The sequence below is a fragment of the Octopus bimaculoides genome, chromosome 20, assembly GCF_046866305.1.
Source record: "Octopus bimaculoides isolate indiv1 chromosome 20, ASM4686630v1, whole genome shotgun sequence".
NCBI lineage: Eukaryota > Metazoa > Mollusca > Cephalopoda > Octopoda > Octopodidae > Octopus > Octopus bimaculoides.
The window spans coordinates 40,870,781-40,894,696 of NC_142947.1; the positions used below are offsets into that span (position 1 = coordinate 40,870,781).

Sequence of the window (23,916 nt, forward strand, 5' to 3'; positions counted from 1 at the left end):
ATATTTTAAAAGAATAACTGTAATTCTACTTTTGGGCCACCCTGTATATATATATATATATATATATATATATATATATATATATATATATATATATATATATATATATATATATATATGTATATACTGGCACTCAGTCGGTTACGACGACGAGGGTTCCAGCTGATCCTATCAACGGAACAGCCTGCTCGTGAAACTGCCGGTATCGAGATGTTAAAAGGAATTTGATTACTATTTCTAGCAGGTTGAGAGGTTGAGCATTCAGACCAATTATATAACATGGCCGATAAAATACTTGATAAGATAGTCAACTGTCAGAGTTTTTAGATACATACATACATACATACATACATGTATGTATGTATGTATGTATCTACCCCTAGCATGTAACCACTTATCCCTTCTATTTCGGTTTAACACGCCATGCCTAAAAATTATAAAAGGAAGATTACAAGAGAGGGATACCCATCCTGATGTCATGGAAAGAGCCGCCAGAAAAGTTGTGGATGAAAAGAAATCATTACGGGATGTTGCCGTAAAACAGCGAATAGGGGATGGAATAAACGAACGGAAATCCAAACCAAAGAAAGCAACTGGTACCGAAAAGGCAACAAAGGGGAAGGGGAAGTCAAGTAAAATAGATAATGGCAAAGGGAAGCAGTCTCGCAGCAAGCAAGTCGCCGATTGGAAATGCCTTGTCTGCTCAGATTGGTATTCCGACACCCTTCCAGGTGAAGAATGGGTGCACTGCATGATCTGTAAAGACTGGGCACACGCTGACTGTACCGATGGACGACGGGACTTTCTCTGTGATCTGTGTGGTGAGAAGTTAATGGAGGACGATTCCGACTAGATGGCACATGTAGCAATGGGGAAATTGACTGATGAGGGCTCTCAGTATCACAGTTAGGATATGAGGTGGTTCCAAGCACAGTTAATTAATTAAAATAATACTTCCTAGATGCAAGAAGCAAGAGACGTATTCATTTTGAACTTGTTTGTTAACAGAATTCCGAGTTATCGACACAACGTACCCCGCACTCGGGGAAAATTGTTACAGCTGACACCACCTCGTTAATTATAACCTGTCTAATTAATGTTGAGTAATTTCTGATTTTTGCTGGTAATAACAATAAATGGAGATGTTTTACTAATTAAATCTGGAAAGAAGCTTCAGCTGTGTTCATTTATGTGGGTGTCAAGGCAAAAACATTAAAAAATGTAACAACTAGACCCGGTCTCTTCTACATACATACACACACCTATACATACATACATACATACATAAATATATACATACATACATATGTACAAACATACATACATGCACATACCCCTACATACATACATTCATACATACATACATACACTCATAATACATACATACGTACGTGCATTCATACATACATACATACATACATACATGATAAAAATATACCTACATACATTCATAATACATACATACATACACAATACATAATACATACATACATACATGCAGACAAACAGACATACGTATGTACGTACGTACATACATATATACATACGTACGTACATTTATGCATACGTACATTCATATATGTCTACACACATACACACATACATACATGCATGCATACATACATGCATACATACATGCATACATACATAAATGCATACACACATATGAGTTGACAAATGACTTCCACAAACAGACATAACAAATGTACACCGGTTTCCCGAGGTTAGTCTCCTCCTCTCTGTATTATGACTCTAAACGGTTTCAGATTGTTTTCAAAATACTTCAACAATGCCTCTTGTATGAGTAACCGGGTCATATTTAACGGTGTAAATAGATCAAATGGGTAACTTGTTGTTTGCTACAATTCGAATAAGGACGTATATAATTTATATATTCATGTATATAACTTATATTTTTACATACATACTGTATATATACATATATATTATACATAAATATATAATATATATATATAAATAAATATATATATATCTGTATATATATAAATAAATATATATATGTATATATATATATATATATATATATATATATATATATATATATTATATATTATATTATACTATATATTATATAGATATATTATATACATTATATACACACACACATACAGAGAGAAACATGTATTATTCACGTACATATATGCGTGTATGTGTATACATATAACTGTGCATGTATGTGTGTGTATATATACAATATACATATATACATACATGTGTGTGTGAGCGTGTGTGTGTGTGTGGGGGGGGTCAGATAAATGTGTTGTTGTTTTTTTTTATCCTTGCAATTTCCTCGTCATTTGTCTAAAAACAGGTTAAATTAATTCAAATTTCAAACATGACAAACAAAAATTGTAGAGGAAAAATAGAGTCACAAAAGAGAACATAGAACACCAAGATCAAAATATTCTTCGTGTTGGTGTAGCTGTGTGGTACGAAACTTGCTTCCCAAGTGGGACTGAACCCGGAACCATGTGGTTGGTAAGCAATCTACTTACCACACAGCCACTCCTGCGCCTATATGTATGCATGTATGTATGTATGTATGTATGTATGCATGTGTATAGGCAGTACAGGGAAAACGGTTGAACGTTGTTGAGATATAAAATTAAAATGCAATACAATAAAATAAACTTCAAAACGCATCGCACGATTTTGTCAACAAACCCAAGTCCAGTCTTGTTTGATTATGAGAAGTCAGCTTTCTACCAGTTCACATTCTCTTGCGAAAATAACTTTGAACGGCACGTAGCTATGAATGGCGAAAGGAATAAGCCAGACGGATGTATACTCGTTTATGGAGTGTAGATAGAAAAATCTGTCACAATAAAATACGAAGTGACAGTCGAAATAGAAAGAGGGGGAGATACAGCTAATGAGTGGCAGTCTGGTAAGTATCTTGCTTACCAACCACATGGTTTCGGGTTCAGTCCCACTGCGTGGCACCTTGGGCAAGTGTCTTTTGCTATAGCCTCGGGCTGACCAAAGCCTTGTGAGTGGATTTGGCAGACGGAAACTGAAAGAAGCCCATCGTATATATGTTGTGGGGGGAGGTACATGTTTGTGTGTCTGTGTTTGCCCCCCCCCCCTCCCGCCAATATCACTTGACAACCAACGCTGGTGTGTTTATGTCCGCGTAAATTTGCGGTTCGGCAAAAGCGACCGATAGAATAAGTAGTAGGCTTACAAAGAATAAGTCCTGGGGTCGATTTGCTCGATTAAAGACGGTACTCCAGCATGGCCGCAGTCAAATGACTGAAACAAGTAAAAGAATAAAAGAATATTATAATTAACTGGAAATTATTTACTTCATATGTTTTAATTAGTATTGTTGAAACGTAGGTCGTCATGTATTTATTAATTAGATTGTCTAATACATTAATTGATTAGATTTATTAATTAGATTTTTAGCTTGGGTAGGTACATTCTAACTTGACACCCCAGGAAGCATGACCCTGAGCTGTACATAAAGTCACCCACCAGCGAATATGGCTGGGTAATACGTACCATGCTTTCGCTAATTGTTTTTATTGCCTGTGTACTCACGAGCAGACAGACAAACTATCGACTCTCCCGCTGTTTGACACAGCGGCACACCTGAAATGTCACATTTGGATGTGACAGCTGCACCAGCATCCGGTTAGTGCTTCTTTGCAGCTCGATAGACTAGAGTAACGTGAAGTGAAGTGTGTTGCTCATAGTTGTATGCTAATAACACGCACCTGGTAATACAGCTAACACAAACAGGTACACACACACACACACACACACACACACACACACACACACATTTACATATACACACACATACACAAACTTACATATATGTACACACACACAAGTTGCTTATAGCTATACGCTAATAGCACGCACCTGGTATTACACCTAACACAAGCAGGTACATTTGTACATACACACATATATATATGCACACACTTATACACACGCATATATATACACACAGATACACAAACCTACATATACACACACACACGTTGCTCATAGCTATACGCAAACTTATATATACACACATGTATACACACACATATATATACACACAGATACAAAAACCTACATATATACACACACGCACAAGCTTCTCATAGCTATACGCTAATAACACATATATATACACACACACATATATACACACACACATATATACACACTCAAACCACATATATATACACACACATACACAAACCTACATACAGTTACAATAGTGACATGCCAGGTGTATGCACACACACACACACAGGTGTGCGTATCAGCAGCACACATATTCTCTACCCTACATTCACACATTTTAGATACCCGAACATTTTATCAATATACACACGCACCCTCATTCGCATCTCTATTTCACTCCCGCCCTCTCTCTCTGTTTCTGTCTGTCTGTTTCTCTCTGTCTCTCTCTCTCTCTCTCTCTGTCTCGTTCTTTCTCAAGTCTAAAAGGCTTGGTGACCCCTGAGCTATACATTCAAGCACACGCACACATCAAGTACTGGTTTATTGGTATTTATCCATGTGTAATATGTAAAGGCGCGTGGCTTAGTGGTTAGGGCTTTAGGCTCGCGATCGTAAGTCCGTGAGTTCAATTCCCGGCGACGCATTGTGTCCTTGAGCAAGACACTTTATTTCAAATTGCTCCAGTCTACTCAGCTGGCGAAAATGAGTAGAACCTGTATTTCAAAGGGCCGGCCTTGTCACACTCTGTGTCACGCTGAATCTCCCTGAGGAGGTGGTGGTGGGGTGGATCCAGAGTTAAACCTCGTCGCCGGAATTTTAACAAAAAAAAACAACTCAAAGGTGATTTATTAATACAAAAATTCATTACATTATTTACATTTGTCGGATATTTGTCCTCATCTTATTTGTTGTTAACACAACGTTTCGGCTGATATACTCTCCAGCCTTCGTCAGGTGTCTTGGGGAAATTTCGAACCTGGGTTCATTATCCACTAAATAATCATACTTTTTCACATTTTTTTTTTCGCTGCAAAAAAAAAAAAGCCTTCCTGGTTGCCTCCTTCGTAATCCCGAAAAACATCGTGACCATTGGTCCAGCTGTTTTGACCGTGAAAAGGGAACAGACAGACGGACGTAACGCCCGTTAGAGTAAGATTATTGTCTCGGCGTGCCTTTCCTAATTACCAAACCTCACCACCACCACCACCACCACCACCACACCCACTAGCTTCAACAACACTTTCGCTCGTGTTACCATTGTCCACCACCACACCCATTACCACCGTCAACACCGGTGCGCTGGTCACCACCACATTTTAATTGGGGGGAGGGGGGCAACGAGACCAAATCTTGATAACCTATCCCCCCACCCACCCCCACTTCGTTTTCAAAGACGATCAAATTAAGCACATTCTTTCGCCGCCCAATTATGTTGTTTTCCCTTTTTTGTTTTCATCATCATCATCATCATCATCATCAACCTAATAACAAAAACAATGATAACGATACATTGTTAATGATGATGATGATGATCTTGTAACAACCTTTGATGATGATGATGATGATGATGATGATGATGATGATGATGATGATCTTGTAACAACCTTTATCGCCGTCCATTCAACTCGACAGGTGTCTCATTAACAAAATGTCATATTCCCCAGCCGCCATCACTCACATTTACCCCCTACACAAGTAAAACATTCTCTCTCTCACACACACACACACTCACTCTCTCTCCCTTTTTCTATCTCTCTTTCTCTATCTTTCTCTCTCCTACTCTCTCTATATCTTTCTCTTCCTCTCTCTCTCTCTTTCTCTCTCTCTATTTATCTCTAACTTTATCTATTTCTGTCTTTCTTTCTATCTGTCGATCTATCTCTTCACTCTGTCTGTCTGTCTGTCTCTCTCTCTCTCTCTCTCTCTCTCTCTCTCTCTCTTTCTCTCTCTATCTCTCTCTCTCTCTCTCTCTCTCTCTCTCTCACACACACACACACACACACACACACATTGTCTTCACACTGGCATTCTTTATTACTTTGTCTGTACATGCAACTACACGCACACACACACACACACACATAAATACTTATATATCCACATATACTCGCACACGTTCTCGCACTCACACGTATACACATATACATATATGTGTGTGATTGTGTATATATGCATATGCCGTTACCAGCGAGGTCATTGACCTACTGCTCACATACTACCTGGCTCATTTCTCCTTCCCTGCCGTTCCGCTCACCACCGCCTTTCCCTAAACTCTTAAAGTTTATTCACAACCCGTCCACTCTATATTATTTCGAAGAGGGCTTTATCCGAAATGCCACACAACCACTGCCGCAAAGGACATCAAAGGTTCATAAAACTTTGATGTCCTTTGTCAGAGATTACACCAGAAAATCTCGCAAACATTAAAAGCGTATAATACCTCTTGGTTACTTTCAGTCCTCAAAAGACTTCAAGCTGTAGCACTAGTCATAATTCACTTTGCCTACATATGTGCATATATGGGTACAGGACGTCACCAACTGTGTAAACAACATGAAGCACGAAAACAAACAAGCGAGTTAATACGCAAACAACGAAAGAAAAATTGGAGAACAGGACAAGTAACACAGAGAATGACCCTTCATTAGTTGTCGGCTGTCTATCTACTCATTTCGAGCATTCAACGACAATGAGTCTTCGAAGACAGTTGCCCCCATAAATTCCAAAATAAAATTTTGGATTTATGGAGGGTCAAAGTTGAGAACAAAAACAGGACAGTGCAGACATACAAGGAAACCGAACGAAAACAAACATGGAGGGTCGTTTGACCAGAACGATGTATGTATGTATGTATGTATGTATGTATGTATGTATTCTGCATATTCATGTTTGTGTGTTTGTGTTTGTATGTTTTTATGTGTGTGTGCGTGTCTTTGCATATGTGTGTGTGTTTGCATGTGTGGGGGTGTATACCTCTTATCTCCTTGTATGTGTATGTCTGAGTGTTTCTGTGTATGGGTTTTTGTGACTATGTACTGTGCGTGTATGTATGTATGTATGTATGTATGGATGGATGGATGCGTGTCTCCATATGTGTCCTTGTGTGAAATGAAGTGTGTGTGTGTGTGTGTGGGTATGGTCATGTATTACAGTCTTCATTTGCGTGTGTATGAGTGCTTGTCTGTTCATATTACCTATATACCTATCCGTCTGTATGTCTATCTGTTTACATTCATATCCATTTACTTAAATACACATAGATATACATATACGTATACATACACGCATACATACACACACATACATACATCTACATAACAGCCCACTAACTATTCTACCTATATACATATATAAGCTGTGGGTATGGGGGTATGATATCTACTACGTATATTTCCTATTTAGTACTGGGGATGTTTCATTTATGAGGACGTACTCCTGTATTTGTCTGAGTGTTGGGTCCTTTGGGTGTTTGTATAAAATGCGGATGTCAAGTTGACCCAGGTTGTGTCCATGTTGGTCTTTGGCATGTTGGTAGAGTATGGAGGACTGTTTTTATTCGTCATATTGTCTCAAATGATCATTTAGTCTTTCCACAATGCTTCTAGATGTCTCTCCTATATATATGTCATGTTCTTGTCTTTACAAGCATTTTGTATGCACGTTATATTGTAGACTACATTTCTAGTTCTACAGTTAATGACTGGGTTAATCCTACATACCATGCAGTTATCATTGGTGCATATGGTATTCTCAAAGGGGCACGTCCTACATAGTTGTGATCTGGTGGAGATCATTGGCATTTCAACGATCTTAATGTTGAGTTTGGTCTCCTTCACAGCTTTCCAAAATCTACGGGCTACTTCTCCATGGGCTGTGGCCTCTACAAACATCACTCCTTGATATTTGTCGGTTTTGTACCACATGTTCACCCTGGGTGAAAAGACATTTATAAAGCATTTATATACCTGCGATGTATTATGCCTCTGTATGTGATCTAGCTATCCCTCTAATTTTCTCTCTCTTTCACTCTCTACCTACCTACCTATCTATCTACCTACCTATCTATCTATCTATCTATCTATCTATCTATCTATCTACCTACCTGTCTACCCTCTTTCTCCCTCCCACTCTTACTCTGGGTCATCTTCCTTCCTCGTTTTCCTTTAAATCAATTTTTCAAGTCTCGTCTTGGAGACAATTCCTTTTAACTCTTGCCCTGGCAGGTATTTCTGGCTGGATCGCTCTTATTTCAGTAACCGCCGCCGCCACCACCACCACCACCACCACCACCACCACTACCGCTGCTGCTGCTGCTGCTACTACTACTACTACTACTACTACTACTACTACAGTTTGCACTGTATCAGAGTCATTACAGCCACAACAGGTAAAACTACTGTTGCAACGGCTCACCACCACCACATCCACCACTACCACCACCACCACCCTCCGCCACCACCGCCGTCACCATTGCTGTACAAACAATCATTATCATCGTCGCTAGTAAAATATGAAGAAAAAAGAAAGCTACCTCTCTCTCCGCCTTTACCATTACAACAAAAACAACTCGTGTTACAATTAAAACTATCATCAATGTCACAGCTTTCATCACCGCCACCACCACCACCACCACTATACTGCCATCACCACCAACATCACTGCCACCACTATTATCAACTTCACCACCACCAGCAGCAGCAACAATAACAACACTATTGCTACCGCCATCATTATTATAGTTTTTCTCGTCACCACTTCATTCTAGTAGGTTCCTACAACCACCATCACCACGACCACCCCAACAACTATCACCAAAGCCACCATTAATAAATTCCTCCTCTGCCCGCTACCTTTCATCATCATACCCATCACCCCTTCCCCACAATCATTTTCTCTCTTTCTCTCGCTCTCTCTCTCTCTCTCTCTCTATCTATCTATGTATCTAACAATGACAATATTGACCAAGGCTACCGTGGTCTTTTCCGTAGGCTTTTCTTTCCACGGCTAAACCTAAACTGTCCTCCCCTCTTTTTACACGAGAACATTACTGTGATACACGATCCCTATTGATCGCTTTTTTTTTTCTCTCGATCCCTTTTGATCGACACACCCCTATTTTTTTTTCCTTCACCCTCCCAAAAAGAAAAGCTCTACATTGTATTTGTCCCATCTTTGTTGAGCCCTGTGTGGCTAATAAAAGAAATGTATCTATCTATCTATCTATCCATCCATCCATCTATCTATTTATCTATCTATCTATCTATCTATCTATCTGTCTATCTATCCTCCCCATTATTATCTTCTCACTCCCGCTCCCACTACCATCACCACCGCCTGTGCCGCCGCCAAGAACACAATAAATATTTCTCCCCACCCCTTCAGCACCAATAAAAAAAAATTACTCTTATTCCGACTATCATTAATAATTACCTCCTCCTCCTGGCCTTCAGCCTGTGCCACCCTCACGTCTAGTTATACTATCACCACCACTACCACCTCCGACACTACTCACAAGGCCTCTGCCGCCGCCGCCGTCACCGTCATTGTCACCACCACGACCACCACCACTTGCTTAACTAACTTGTGACCACCTCTACTGTCACCACGACCACATATAATTCCTCCACTGTCGCCGTCTCCACCACGACTTACAATACCGCTATCTCCCACCACCACCCTCACGAATTACAATACGATCACCTCCCCCACCTCCATCACCATAACATTAAAAAAAACCTCCACCGTCACCACCAGCACGACTTACAATATCACTCCCTCTCTACCGCCACCACGACTTACAATACCTTCATCTCCACTACTCCTACCACCACTACGATATGCAAAACTTCCACCGTCGCCGCCATTTTATCATATCTCGTATGAACGAGAAAGAGAGAAAGTGTAAAGTTTTTTTATGAAGCTATTTTTCGCCATTTCTTTACTGCTTACTGCTGGATTTGTTGGCTAGGATTACACCACAGCCAACTGGGAGAATTGTTTTACCATGAATTTACCTGGCAAGGTGAGTCCTCTAACAATTTAGCCCTATACATACACTCATATATATATATATATATATATATATATATATATATATATACACATATACATATATATATATATATATATACATATATATATATATATATATACATATATATATATATATATATATACATATATATATATATATATATATACATATATATATATAATATGAACGACACAACTTAGAAAATCCTATGTTCAAATGCGCCAACGAGAAGCACACCTTTTTTTTTATGTCTTTATGCTTAGATATGCTAGAAACTGCAGCTAATCGTGCTTGAAATCAGTTTACTGTGTAGTATATACGTCAAAAAATAGGAAGGACATTTTCGTTAGAGAAAAATGTAAAACAAAGGAGGGAGGGGAGCGATTGATGGGATTGTCACGTTGTGAACGCTTTGAGGGTTCAACAGTAACAATAATAAATTCCCCCCACCCCACCCCACCTCTCTCTGAAAGTTATGAGGAAACAAAGTTGATTCCGGAAGGGTTTCTTGTTTAGGTATACACATACATATATATATATATATATATATATATATACTGGTAGAATCGTTAGCATACAGAGTAAAATGCACAGCGGCATTTCGTCTGTTTTTACGCTCGAGTTCAAATCCCGCCGAGGCCGACTTTACTTTTCGTCCTACCGGTGTCGATAAAATAAGTACCAGTTGAGTATTAGGGCCGATGCAAATGACTTATCACCCCACCTCGATCTTGCTGGCCTTGTGCCAAAAATTATTATTATTGTTGTTGTTGTTGTTTTGTAGAGGTTGAAACTATGTATTGATATAAGTATATTTTGGTGTAACACTTGTTTGACACTTACAAACGTTCGTTTACTAACGTCTGTGTATTGGATAGAAACTGTAATATATATATAATATTTATATCATATATATGCCAAATAGCTGCAAATATTAGTAAACACAGACGTCACAGCTTTGCCTCAGGTAATATATACACAAAAGCAAGAGAATATATAAACAATATATATACACACACGTGTGAGTGTGTATATATATATATACTGCTTTATGCACGCCGCGTGTAATTATATATCAGCAGTAATGTAAATAATATATACAAACACACCTTCATATATTTATATTGTCACAAATAAGATACTTACGCACGTTTGTGTGTGTATATGTATGTATAAATATATGTATATGTGTGTGTTCGTGTATGTGTGTGTGTGTGTTCATGTGTTTATGTATTTGTATGTGCTTGTGTGTGTGTGTATGTATGCCTGTGCTTGTGTGTGTATGTATGTATACGCTTGTGTATGTATGTATACGCTTGTGTATGTATGTATACGCTTGTGTGTGTATGTATGTATACGCTTGTGTGTGTGTATGTCTATGTATGTGCTTGTGTGTGTATGTCTATGTATGTGCTTGTGTGTGTATGTCTATGTATGTGCTTGTGTGTGTATGTCTATGTATGTGCTTGTGTGTGTATGTCTATGTATGTGCTTGTGTGTGTATGTCTATGTATGTGCTTGTGTATGTATGTCTGTATGTATGTGCTTGTGTGTGTATGTCTGTATGTATGTGCTTGTGTATGTATGTATATATGTATGTGCCTGTGTGTGTATATATTTATGTATGTGTTTGTGTGTGTGAGTATGTATGTATGTATATGTTTGCGTGTATGAACGCATATGTGTTTGCGTGTACGAATCTGTATGTGTGTTTGTGTGCTTGTATATCTAAGATTGATTATGAGGTTCTCTGTGGTGGAAGTCGGCGTCTCATTAGAGAGGAAACCATTTTCATGGAGCCCTAGGAAATAGTTTTTCCTTGTAAAGGCATTTTGTTTGTGGTTCAATGTTTCATTCAGCCCTTCAATATTACTGGTCACAGAGTTTTTGTATTTCTACACTGCCTGAAGAGAAACAAAGTTCAAGAAACAGAAGGCTTCTAAGCAGAAGCCCTCCTGTAACGTAATTCCATGCATGTTGTTTGTATATCATGTATGAATGTTTGTCTTCCTGTCATTTGCATGATTCTGTCTTTAGACTGCGGTCATGCTGGGGCACCACCTTGAAGTGCTTTCGGCTGAATAAATCGATCCTAGTTCTTAATTATGTGCTTAATCTATCGGGTATTTTGTTGAGCTGCTAAATTACGTGGACATAAACAAATCAACAACGGTTGTCAACCACACCTATACACACGTGGCTGTGTGGTAAGAAGCTTGCTTCCTAACCACAAGGCTCCGGGTTCAGTCCCAGTGCATTGCACCTTGGGCAAGTATCTTCTACTATAGCCTCGGGCCGACCAAAGTCTTGTGAGTAGGTTTGATAGACGGAAACTGAAAGAAGTTCGTTGTGTATATATATATATATATATATATATATATATATACATACACAATTCCAAATATATATGTGTATATATTAATTCCAAAGGCAATGGTCGACCCGGCGTTTGTAGTAGAAGACACTTGCCGAAGGTGCTGCACAGTGGACTAAAATCTTGCCCATTGAATATTTGTTTCTCATCTGATTTGACGATTCCAAAGCGTAGTTTTAAGATCGGATATGAAACCTTAAATGTGCTAAAATTATCGCAATGCGTCGATGCACTAGCATAGCTAGTGTATGTTCCAGGGCGGCCCTTCTGTTTTCCATCCCCAGATCCCACATAAAAACCACATATTGCCTACAACAGACCGAAAGTACCACCCCTTTAAAAGTGCCGCTCGGGGCGGGCGCCCACACCCTTGCTACGATAGTGCGTCGATGTGCTAGGTGCGTTGTATGGTATCCAGGTATGGGTTATTACAGTTGAATTAATAGTGATATCATCCAAAGCATACATCTGATATAATAATACGCTTTGATAGATACACTATACCTGGAGGAATACATGACTCGGTCGAGGCTGTAGCGTATTTTATCGTAAGGGTTACCGGTAATCTGATAACAGTTGACCTGAATCTAAACAAAAACAACACGGATTCAATGAGCTTTTTTGTTTTATATATATGTATATATAGAGATATATAGATATTTGTTAAAGTATATCTCTGTACGCCTCACGTTGCTACTTATAAATAAACAGGTCGACCTGTTTGTTAGAGATAGAGAAAAAAAAAATCTATTTTCATATATAAATACAGACATATCCATACGCATGCATACCCACTCATATATATCGATTAGTTGACACCTCTTACTCGTAATCTTCAACATATGAAGCCCAACTGTTGTCAGTACAAATCCCAGTGGGAATTAACATGTTATTAAGAGGTGTGTGTGTGTGTGTTTATAATAAATGTTAATGTTAGGGTTGTTATAGAATTACAAACAACAACAAACCTTTATTGTTGAAATATCTCTCTGTATATTTACTAATCAAATATGTTAAATTTATAATAAGCATTGAGATTGCCTGGGAAGGATCATCAGATTTCACCTCTTGTTGCCTGGTTCACCAGTCGGAGAGGCGAAACTTTAAGCTCTCCTCAACACGAATAAGCGTAACAGTTTTACTCCTTTACTAGTTTCGGTCAATTGGCTGCAGCTAAGCTGGAGCTCCGTTTTCAAAGATTTTTAGTCTGTCGTATCGACCTCAGTACTGACTATGTTTGGTTCTAATCTTATCGATCTCGTTGTTTGGAACTGCTAAGTTAATGAGTCATATAAACAGAAACACCGTCTTTTCAAGCGGTGTCAACCGTAAGGCAGACGACAAAGGCCACTCATACAAAGACTTGTAAAATGAAACAGACAGAGAGACAGGAAGGGAGTGGCTGAGAGAAAGATATTGTTGGCATATATGTGTGTATATATAGATATACATACACACACACACACGTATCAATGAAAGTGTGCATGTAAAACGCAAGCACATTCAATTAAAGACAGGATGGTCACTTAGAGCGTACCTTTCGTCATATCTTTCGATCTGGGCTGGTCTCGGGGCACCCTACCTAATCTTAAATTACTTTATATTGTGCCTGTAAAGGTGTGTACTTGCTAGCAACCTTATTATTACTGTAAATAAAGGTAATAATACTACCTGTTATATATATATATATATATATATATATATATATATATATACTACGTTGTGAGTAATCATTATCTGATATGTAGCTCAGAACAGACTACGGAGTAAATGTATTTTCTTCCACAAAATGTGATCGTTGCTTATAAGTTTCGTCGTGCCTGCTCTTCTCTTTGTAGAATTAAAGCCAAGGTCTGTTTCTTTTATCGCGGGGATAACTACGAAGAGCATGTAACAAAAGGATAAAGAAAAACTCTATTGCCAAGTTGATTAGTTTACTAGTAGCGGCGTTAGGACAAACAATGATATACTAGTATGAATGTGTGCTTCTGCGTGTAAATAGAGTGCTTAGGTCAGCCCGATTTTTTTTTTATTTTGTGCAATACTTTGTGCGTTGATAGATGTCACGCTTGAAAGAATTTTCTAAAATATATTTTTAAGGATTGTTGAAAATGCTTTTCGTCTCTGTTGCAGCTTGTCAACGGAGAATAAAAAATTCATTTCTTAATAGTTGTTCAAGCGTGTTCTGTTACACCTCACGGCTGTGGCTTACTTCTACATCTGTACATTATACAGGGTGTCCACAAAGTCTGGGTACATGGAGTAAATAAAATCATAACATAAACAATTAAATATAAGAAACAATAATTTCTTAAAGTATGTGTTAATCCCCATGTACCCAGACTTTGTGGACACCCTGTATATTACATATCTTATATTTCTATACCATACTTAAATTGTTTGCACACACACGTATATTCCCTCGCTTTGACATAGCAGTGTTAATATATTACCTCGTATTTAATACTCAACATATACATATGCTCCAGAGCGAAGCGTCAGTCGCGTACAGAGCAGTAATAAATCAGAATGATGAAAGAATAAACAATTACGTTATGAAATTTATTAGCTTACAGTTGTTTCCGCTGTAGGATACAATGCACTCACAGTTTAATGCCAGATTATCACCCTGTAGCTTCAGTGGAACTTCAAAAATAACGTGCAATATATATATATATATATATATATATATATGTATATATATATATATATATATATATATATAATTTCTTTTATTTTTTAGTTTTACTTGTTTCTGTCATTTGACTGCAGCCATGCTGGAGCACCGCCTTTGGTCCAGCAAATCGACCCCAGGACTTATTCTTTGTAAGCCTAGTACTTATTCTATCGGTCTCTTTAGCCGAACCGCTATGATACGGAGACGTAAACGCACCACCATCGGTTGTCAAGCGATATAAAACTCGCTGAGTGTTGTGATATTCGAGTTATATTTTTAGTAGCTCTTATTTCTAGCAATTGTAGGTGCTATTTTGCATCCTTATATATATATATATATATATATATATATATATATATATATACACTCATGGCTTATTGGTTAGAGTATCAGGTTTACAGTCATGAGGTAGTGAGTTCGAATCCTGGGCTGGGCTCTGTGTTGTATTCTTGAGCAAGACATTTTATTTCACGTTGCTCCAGTTCACTCAGCTGTAGAAATGAACTGCGGTGTCACTAGTGCCAAGCTGTATCGGACTTTGCCTTTCCCTTGGGGAACATGGAGAGAGGAGACTGGTATGCAGGGGCGATTACTGGTCTTCCATAAACAACCTTGCCCGGACTTGTACCTGGGAAGGTAACTTTCTAAGTACAATCCAAAGGTCATTCATAACCAAGGAAGTCTTTACACTTTGCCCTAGGTACATATAATGGCGTAGAGAGAGGAGGCTGGTATGCATGGGTGACTGCTGGTCTTCTATAGAACAACCTTGTCCGGATTTGTGCCTCGGAGGGAAACTTTCTAGGTGCAATCCCATGGTCATTCATAACCAAAGGAGGTCTCTTTTTACCTAGCTATACTACACCTGTGTTTTTATATGTCTGTTGATTCTTTGAGATTATGCCATCTGTGTTTGTCAATGGCTTACCTCACAGACTACATCTTCCTTACCTCACCCACTGATAAGTACTAGCTCGAGAAACCTCACCGTTTTTATTTATTTAACCGATTCACTGTACCCGTATGAATCTATTTCTTTCGCGCAAAAAATAACCAACGACCCGCTGTATGCATTCTGCCCCCGCTGTGAAACAGCGGGTTTCTGAATTTGGTGTAGCCCTTTATTGCACCCCTTGCTAGTGATCTATTATTGCTTGTTATATAATGCGCGCGCGCTTGTGTATGGCGTTGGATAGATTACCTTTCTGTAGTGATTTTCGCTCTCGATTTGTGTTCTTCAGTTCCAGTCCTGTCTAAGTCATCTTCGTCTTTCGTATTTCCAAGGTTGATAAAAAAATGTACGACTTCAGGGGACGGGAAGGATTAGCAGAATGTTACAAGAGTCGGACGAGGTGCTTTGCGATGTCAGTTTCGGTTTTATGTTCTGAGTTCGAATACTGGTAGAACAAACAAGCCCTTCAGGGGCCTGGTAAAATGTAACGATTGTGCTTAGGAAGTCTGTATGTATTTGCCCAACTATTTAAGGGGGTCACACTTTTTGTCAAATATCCAGCTGGCAGAAGAGAATGCTGGGGGAAGGAGGGTCTTCAAAACCTGTGCATTCATAAGCATACACACACGCACGAGTGTGTGCGTGCGCACGTTTATATATAGTATATATATATATATATATATACATAGCGGTTCAGCAAAGGAACAGATAGAATAACAAATTAAAATATATATATATATATATATATATATATATATATATATATACTGTACTCGATTTGTTCAAGGTGATGCCCCAGCATGGTCACACTTTAATGACTGAAACATATATATATATATATTATATATATGGTGGGGGGAGCAAATCGAGAATATAGACAAATACGAGGGGGAAAAAGCAAAAGTTAAAAAGATGTGCACAATTGACCCTCAGAGAAAGTTTTAGAAAAAAAAAAGAGATTGATGTTTCAAGCATAGGCTCTTCATCGGAAAGAAGAAAAAGTTCAGAGAAAGGGAAAAGAATAGTCCTAGAAAAGCACGTATTATATGTGTGTGTGTGTGGGGGGGGGGGGTATTCATATGCGGATGGGTTGCTGCGATATTATCTTCTATGATTTCTGGAATAATCAAAGGCTGAATGAACGAGTGAATTGTAGACATTCGAATACATAAGGAGGAGCTTTATCTGTCTCGGGCCTTCGTATAACTGATCTACAGTAAAGGACTTAACGATCTTTTCATTCACGTGTGTCAAAGACTATCTGGGAACTGGAGTTGTGAATCAACTCTCACACACGCCTTCCCTTCCCTCTCCGTCCCCACTCTTCGCCCGCCACCCCACCCCTCTCTCTCTCTCTCGTTAGTCTCGTAGCACGAAATAGGCTGCAGGGTGCAAGAAATCAATCTTATTCTTTATCTGGAGACATTCAGTGCACGTTTAATCTAAAAGTTCTCTAATACCATTTGTTTTTCTTGTGTGTGTGTGTCTGTGTGTGTGTGTGTCTGTGTGTGTGTGTGTGTGTGTGTGTGTGTGTGTGTGTGTGTGTGAGCATGTAGATGTGTGTGTGTGTGTGTGAGCGTGAGCATGTAGATTTGTGTGTGTGTGTGTGTGTGTGTGTGAGCGTGAGCATGTAGATTTGTGTGTGTGTGTGAGCGTGAGCATGTAGATTTGTGTGTGTGAGCATGTAGATTTGTGTGTGCGTATGTATGTATGTGCATACTATAGTAGGTTATAACACACCTTGACAATGCATATTTATTTATTTCTAAACATAGAGGGGGACAAACAAGGACAGACAAAGGGATTAAGTCGATTACATCGACTCCAGTGCGTAACTGGTACTTATTTAATCGCATTTTATACACATACCCACACTAGCTCTCTCTCTCTCTCTCTCTCTCTCTCTCTCTCTCTCTCTCTTTCTCTCTCTCTCTCTCTCTCTCTCTCTCTCTCTCTCTCTCCCCCTCGATGCGGTACGGAAAATGTCCTGGCTTTGGGCAAAAGAAAATACGGAACAATCAGTGAATTATGAATTAAAAATTCAACATTCCCCTCTCAGATTCACACTCTTATTACAGCGGTTCTTCATGTTTTTCTAACCCCCGTAAAAGAACGTGGAAGGCCAACCAGGCCTTTCGCGGAACCCTTAGAGCTAGGAACCCCCTCGTGTATGTATGTATGTATGTATATATATATATATATATATATATATATATATATATATATATATATACAGGGATTAGCATTGAGTTGCTTCTCCAACATACTGAAAATTTAGAAATAGCAGTCAAAGAACTACTGATTCTAAACTACAAATTTTTCTCTAAATGGATGGCGATATTTATGGCACACATAGAACAAAAAACCGGAGAGGAAAGCATAAACAAAACAAGTCTTTAGTTAATCGGATACGATCGTTTCATGGTTAAGAGAATGAAAATTTCCCTATTCCAATTTCCTTATTCTTGTATATATATATATATATATATATATATATATATATATATATATATATATATAATACAAATAATATGTGAGTATTCGCATATATACGTACATGTATGTACATACCTACATCTACATGTATGTATAGATGCATATCTGAGTACAGGACGTCACAAAAAAAACGTGGACAAAATGAGAAACAGAACATAAACAGAGCACAGAAAACACACAGGCCAATTAGAGAACATTTCCTTCATCAGCTGCCACCGTTCTAAAACTAAGCGTTTCAATGTAGCCTTTGGTTATGGCTGCTCAGAAAGTTACCGTTGGTTTTAGGTCTTAGTTTTAACAATATTGGCAAATCATGAGACCCGTTGGCCAGAGGCATGTTACCTGTTTACTAATAGAAGTATGAATACAGTCTTGGTCAGCTAGGTTGTGCACCAGCCAGCATATCTGACGAGTCGCCTATGATGTTAAGCAGTTATAGGCGTGAAACCTTTCTGACCGGCCATAGATAACCACTACATAAAATATTACTCCTCAAAAGAATATTTCAGAACGTCCCTTTTTGGGGGGACTTATGAATAACTGGCCGATTTATATACATGTATGCTATAGGCGCGGGCGTGGCTGTGTGATAAGAAGCTTGCTTCCCAACCACATGGTTCTGGGTTCAGTCCCACTACGAGGCACTTTGGGCAAATGTCTTCTACTATAGCCTCGTGTCGACCAAAACTTCATTCTGTCGTTTCCTCGCTCCGCATCTTTTTGTTCTTCATCTGTAGTTTTTTTGTCTGAAATCACCGAGACTTCTTTGTCTTTCTTCTTCAGTTCATCTTCTAGTCTTGTAGTTGCTTTGCATTTTAGATTCTTAATTCTTGGATTTCTTTAGTCTCGGCTCTCATTACCAAGTCTTATTCATTCATTCATTGCCCCATTTCTTCTTTCTTCAACTGTTTTTTTTTTTTGTCGTTCCTTTTATGCTTCAGTTCCATTTTACACTTTGGTCGCTGCTCTCTCTCTCTCTCTCCCTCTCTTGTACCGTCTCTGATTTTCTCTTTTTCTTCTTTTTTATATTCATAGTTGTCTCTAATCTCCTCGCTATCCGGTCCAGAAATTAAATCCACACTCCATACGTACATACATACATACACACGTATATACGATTATACATGCGTACATTCATACAGTGTGTGTACTTCTGGTGTTACGTGTCTGTAATGAGAAGCTTTTAGAGTAGACTGGTGAATAATTTACTTATGCATATTCATTCATTGGTATCTTATGAATTTCCATAGTTTAAATACCATTATACAATATTTCCTTTCTTATGTAAACATCTGCGGTCTTTTATTTTGTGTTGTTTGCGCTGGTTGTTTGTTTGTGCGTGTGTATGTGTGTGTGGTGTATGGGTGAGAGAGAGGTAAATAGAAATTGTGTGTGTGGGTTTGTGAAAAAGAAACTTGTATAATAGTGGAGGCTTAGGCTGCCAGAACTCCAGGTCACAGGGTGTATAATTCTGTCCCTTTCATACTATTGCAAGCCTTAGGCAAGACTCGTGATGTTTACTAGTAAAATAGTTTCCCCCACCACTTTATAACTTGACATCTGTAACATACCTTAGGAATCAACACCGAGGAAGTGAGTTTTTGTTCTTTTTTAATTTAGTGTTTTTACAAATATTTTTTTTTTTACTATCGAATACTGTCGACCTTGTCCAATAAACGTAAACACTTAAGTTTTAAAGCATCTTCCCTTAGAATTTCATGTTTTTTAAGTTGAGCTAATCTACACCAGTACTTACTTTTTCGAATCTAGTACTTATGCTATGAGTCACTTTTACCGAACTACTGAGTTACATGGACGTAAACAAACCAGCACCAGTTGTCAAGCGGTAGTGAGAGACAAACACCAACGCAACGATACACAGACCACAGATACATACATACATACATACATATTTGTGGTTGAGTGTAGGACGGGCTTCTTTCAGTTTCTGTCTTTCCGATCCAGTCACAAGGCTTTGGTCTGTTAGAGGCTATAGTAGAAGACACTAGCCCAAGATACCACGCAGTGGGACTGAACCTAGAACCATGTGGTTCGGAAGCAAAACTCTTAACACTCAGCCACGTGTGAGAGAAAGATGCAAGGATCGAGGTGTAGGAAGAAAGTTATCTTAAGGCAGTGCGTAGTAAATGTAAAAAAAAAACGACTATCAGGGACATTCAACTTTCATACATTTTGATCGGATCTTCCTTGTGCTGTTAACACGTACCTTCTTGTGACAATGTGAACTTTCACTTAATCAAGATATCCTTGCTTGGCCTGACGAGTAGCCTGCGATATACACCTCATTTGGGTTGAGGCGCAATGGCCCAGTGGTTAGGGCAGCGGACTCGCGATCATAGGATCGCGGTTTCGATTCCCAGACCGGGTTTTGTGAGTGTTTATTGAGCGAAAACACCTAAAGCTCCACGAGGCTCCGGCAGGGGATGGTGGCGAACCCTGCTGTACTCTTTCACCACAACTTTCTCTCACTCTTACTTCCTGTTTCTGTTGTGCCTGTAATTCAAAGGGTCAGCCTTGCCACGCTGAATATCCCCGAGAACTACGTTAAGGGTACACGTGTCTGTGGAGTGCTCAGCCACAGATCAACTGGAACCCTCGACGTCGTAAGCGACGGAGTGCCAACAACACCTCGTTTGGATATTTACCACTTCCGAGTTCCGCTCGCTATGAAACATATGTAGCCTGGATCTTATCTACTCCATTCCTTAACTCTTGTGTGTGTATATATATATTTATATATATATATATGAGTGTGTGTATGTATGTATGTATGTATATGAAAAGCAACCTTTTCACCACGTATCTTCATATTATTGTTATATACTCATCAGGAGGTTCCTTTGTCCCTCTACCCACTACTCTCTTTATATGCTGCTATTACACATTTAACAGTGTTTTCTTAATCCCTTTAAATCTATATAGTGCCCCTCTATCTATCTATCTATCTATCTATCTATATCTATTTATTTATTTGTGTGTTTTCGAAGTGTAAATCCTTATGTGGTCTTATATGTATAACACGGTGTACATCTTGTGTGTGTGAATTGTTGCTTATCTAACTAATACTCATGTCAAGTTTTGTCTGTGGCGTCCGTGCGTATGGTTCTGCGCCTTTGTAAATAGAGCAGATCCCTTTAGGGGGTTTATTTGCTGCCTTTCAAGAGAGATAGCGGGGGGATTCGTTGGGTTGGAGGTTACTAGTGCAGATGTGGGGAGTGTTGTTGAGTAGCAGGTGAGGATGACAGATTGCTTCTAACCGAAATACCTAGAGACAGGGGGAGACTTTTATGTGTTTGTGTGGATGGATGTCTTCTGAAATGTGTGTGCTGTAATATTTTCGAGGCTACTCTACATATTCGTATTGCTGCATCTGTGCGTTTGTTTTATTTGTGCACCTGTATTTTGTTGTGTATGCGTTCGTTTATTCATGTGTATGTGTCTTATGTGTTCGTATAGCAGGATATCTGTATATATTTCTGTATTCGCCATGTATTGACCTATATAAGTGTGTGTGTTTGTTTTCTTTTTCCTCGGAATGTGTATATGTAGCTATTTAACGCTCTCGTCACTCCATCGGATACAACGATGAGAATTCCTGTTAATCCGACCGACGGAACAGGCTGCTCACGAGATTAACGTGCATTTTCTGAGCACTGCAAACATGCATACTCTTGACATAGTTTTCAGGGAGACTTAGCGTGACACAATGTGACAAGGCTGGCCCTTTTAGGTACAGATACAACTTATTTTTGCCAGCTGAGTGAACTGGATGGATCAACGAGAAATAAAGTCACAACGCGCCGCCGGGAATTGAAATCCCGACCTTATGATTGTGAGCCTAATATTCCTAACCATTAAGCCACGCACCCTTGTGTGGATGATATCTGTATTTCTTGATGCTAATAATAGTGAGAGTGTATGTATGTATGTATTTCGTCTTCTTTAGGCTCGGAGTTCAAATTCCGCCGAGGTCGACTTTGCCTTTCATCCTTTCGGGGGTCGATAAAAAACGTATTAGTTGACCACTAGGATCGTTGTAATCGACTTATCCCCACCTCCGAGATTGCTGGCCATGTGCCAAACTTTGGAATCAATATTCTTCCTAATTTTGGTACTGGGCTAGCAACTTTTAATCGACGCCAGTGCTCAAGGGGCAGTCATTTTATCGACCCGGAGGCAGGATGAAAAACAACATAGATTTCTGTGAAATTTAAGCTGAGGACGTAAAGAGTCGGAAGAAATACTGCTAAGCATTTTGTCCAGTGTGGTAACGGTTCTACAAACTCACTGCTTTGTTTTCAAAAATAATATATCTTCGAGAAATCCACGCACTGTTAATTGTTCGATTGATAAAAAAAATCTCACCAAGAAATTGTTGTCAAAAGAGGAATTCGTCCCAAAGTGAGCTTGATACGTAAGGAATGTGTACGCACTGATGACTTGTAATTAGAGTAATTAAGAGGATATTCTTAATTGCAATTTGAGAACTGAAACACTTGTGTGTTTTGTTATAAATATGTGGTTTGTAGTGTGACTGACTTAATGAAGTTATCATAATAATTATAACTCTCTAATCATCTGCTTGTTTGCTTTTATTTTGCAATAAAAACTGCAATTTCTTCTACATTTTACTCTATACGCGTATGTATAATATGGGTTACGACGACGAGGGTTCCGGTTGCTCCGATCAACGGAACAGCCTGCTCGTGAAATTAACGTGCAAGTGGCTGAGCATTCCACAGACACGTGTACCCTTAACGTAGTTCTCGGGGATTTTCGGCGTGACACAGAGTGTGACAAGGCTGACCCTTTGAATTACAGGCACAGCAGAAACAGGAAGTAAGAGTGAGAGAAAGTTGTGGTGGAAGAGTACAGCAGGGTTCGCCACCATCCCCTGCCGGAGCCTCGTAAAACTTTAGGTGTTTTCGCTCAATAAACACTCACGACGAAACCGCGATCCAATGACCACGAGTCCGCTGCCCTAACCACTGGGCCATTGCGCCTCCACATATACACACACATACAGATTTACTGAAGAATGGAAGCAAAAGAATGGCAGGCATTGAGCAAGTTACAGTGTGTGTGTGTGTGTGTGTGTGTGTGTGTGTGTGTGTGTGTGTGTGTGTGGACAAATATGTGGAGCAAGGTGGTGAAATGTTCGAGTTCTTTGAATGATTGATGACAAAGCCAATACACGATCAGCTGGATACTTACAGGGAGAGAGCGTGGCTTAATGCACACTTGGACTCTTCCCATGTGAACTCTCCCATTTAATTAATAATCCACTCCCCTCCACCACGATCATCCCCCGCCACCACCGCCACCACCACCACCATCGCCTACACTGTCTATGATATTCAATAGATATATTGTCA

General features: G+C 39.1%; 1 protein-coding gene and 1 long non-coding RNA gene across 4 annotated transcripts in view; one reads left to right on the forward strand and one right to left on the reverse strand.

Moving 5' to 3' along the window:
* Window positions 1-23,916, reverse strand: part of LOC149131694 (uncharacterized) — a 194,116-nt gene that overhangs the window by 41,615 nt on the left and 128,585 nt on the right. The window lies entirely within an intron of this gene.
* The window catches only part of LOC106870453 (breast cancer anti-estrogen resistance protein 1), a 112,926-nt gene continuing 98,867 nt past the window's right edge, over window positions 9,858-23,916 (forward strand). For all 3 annotated transcript variants that reach the window (XM_089338420.1, XM_014916553.3, XM_014916554.3), the window contains exon 1: window positions 9,858-10,009. Coding sequence is in view for 2 of the 3 variants with exons in the window: in XM_014916553.3 (XP_014772039.1) it covers window positions 9,992-10,009 (18 nt within the window). In the remaining variant the exon portion in view is untranslated. The remainder of the gene's footprint in view (window positions 10,010-23,916) is intronic.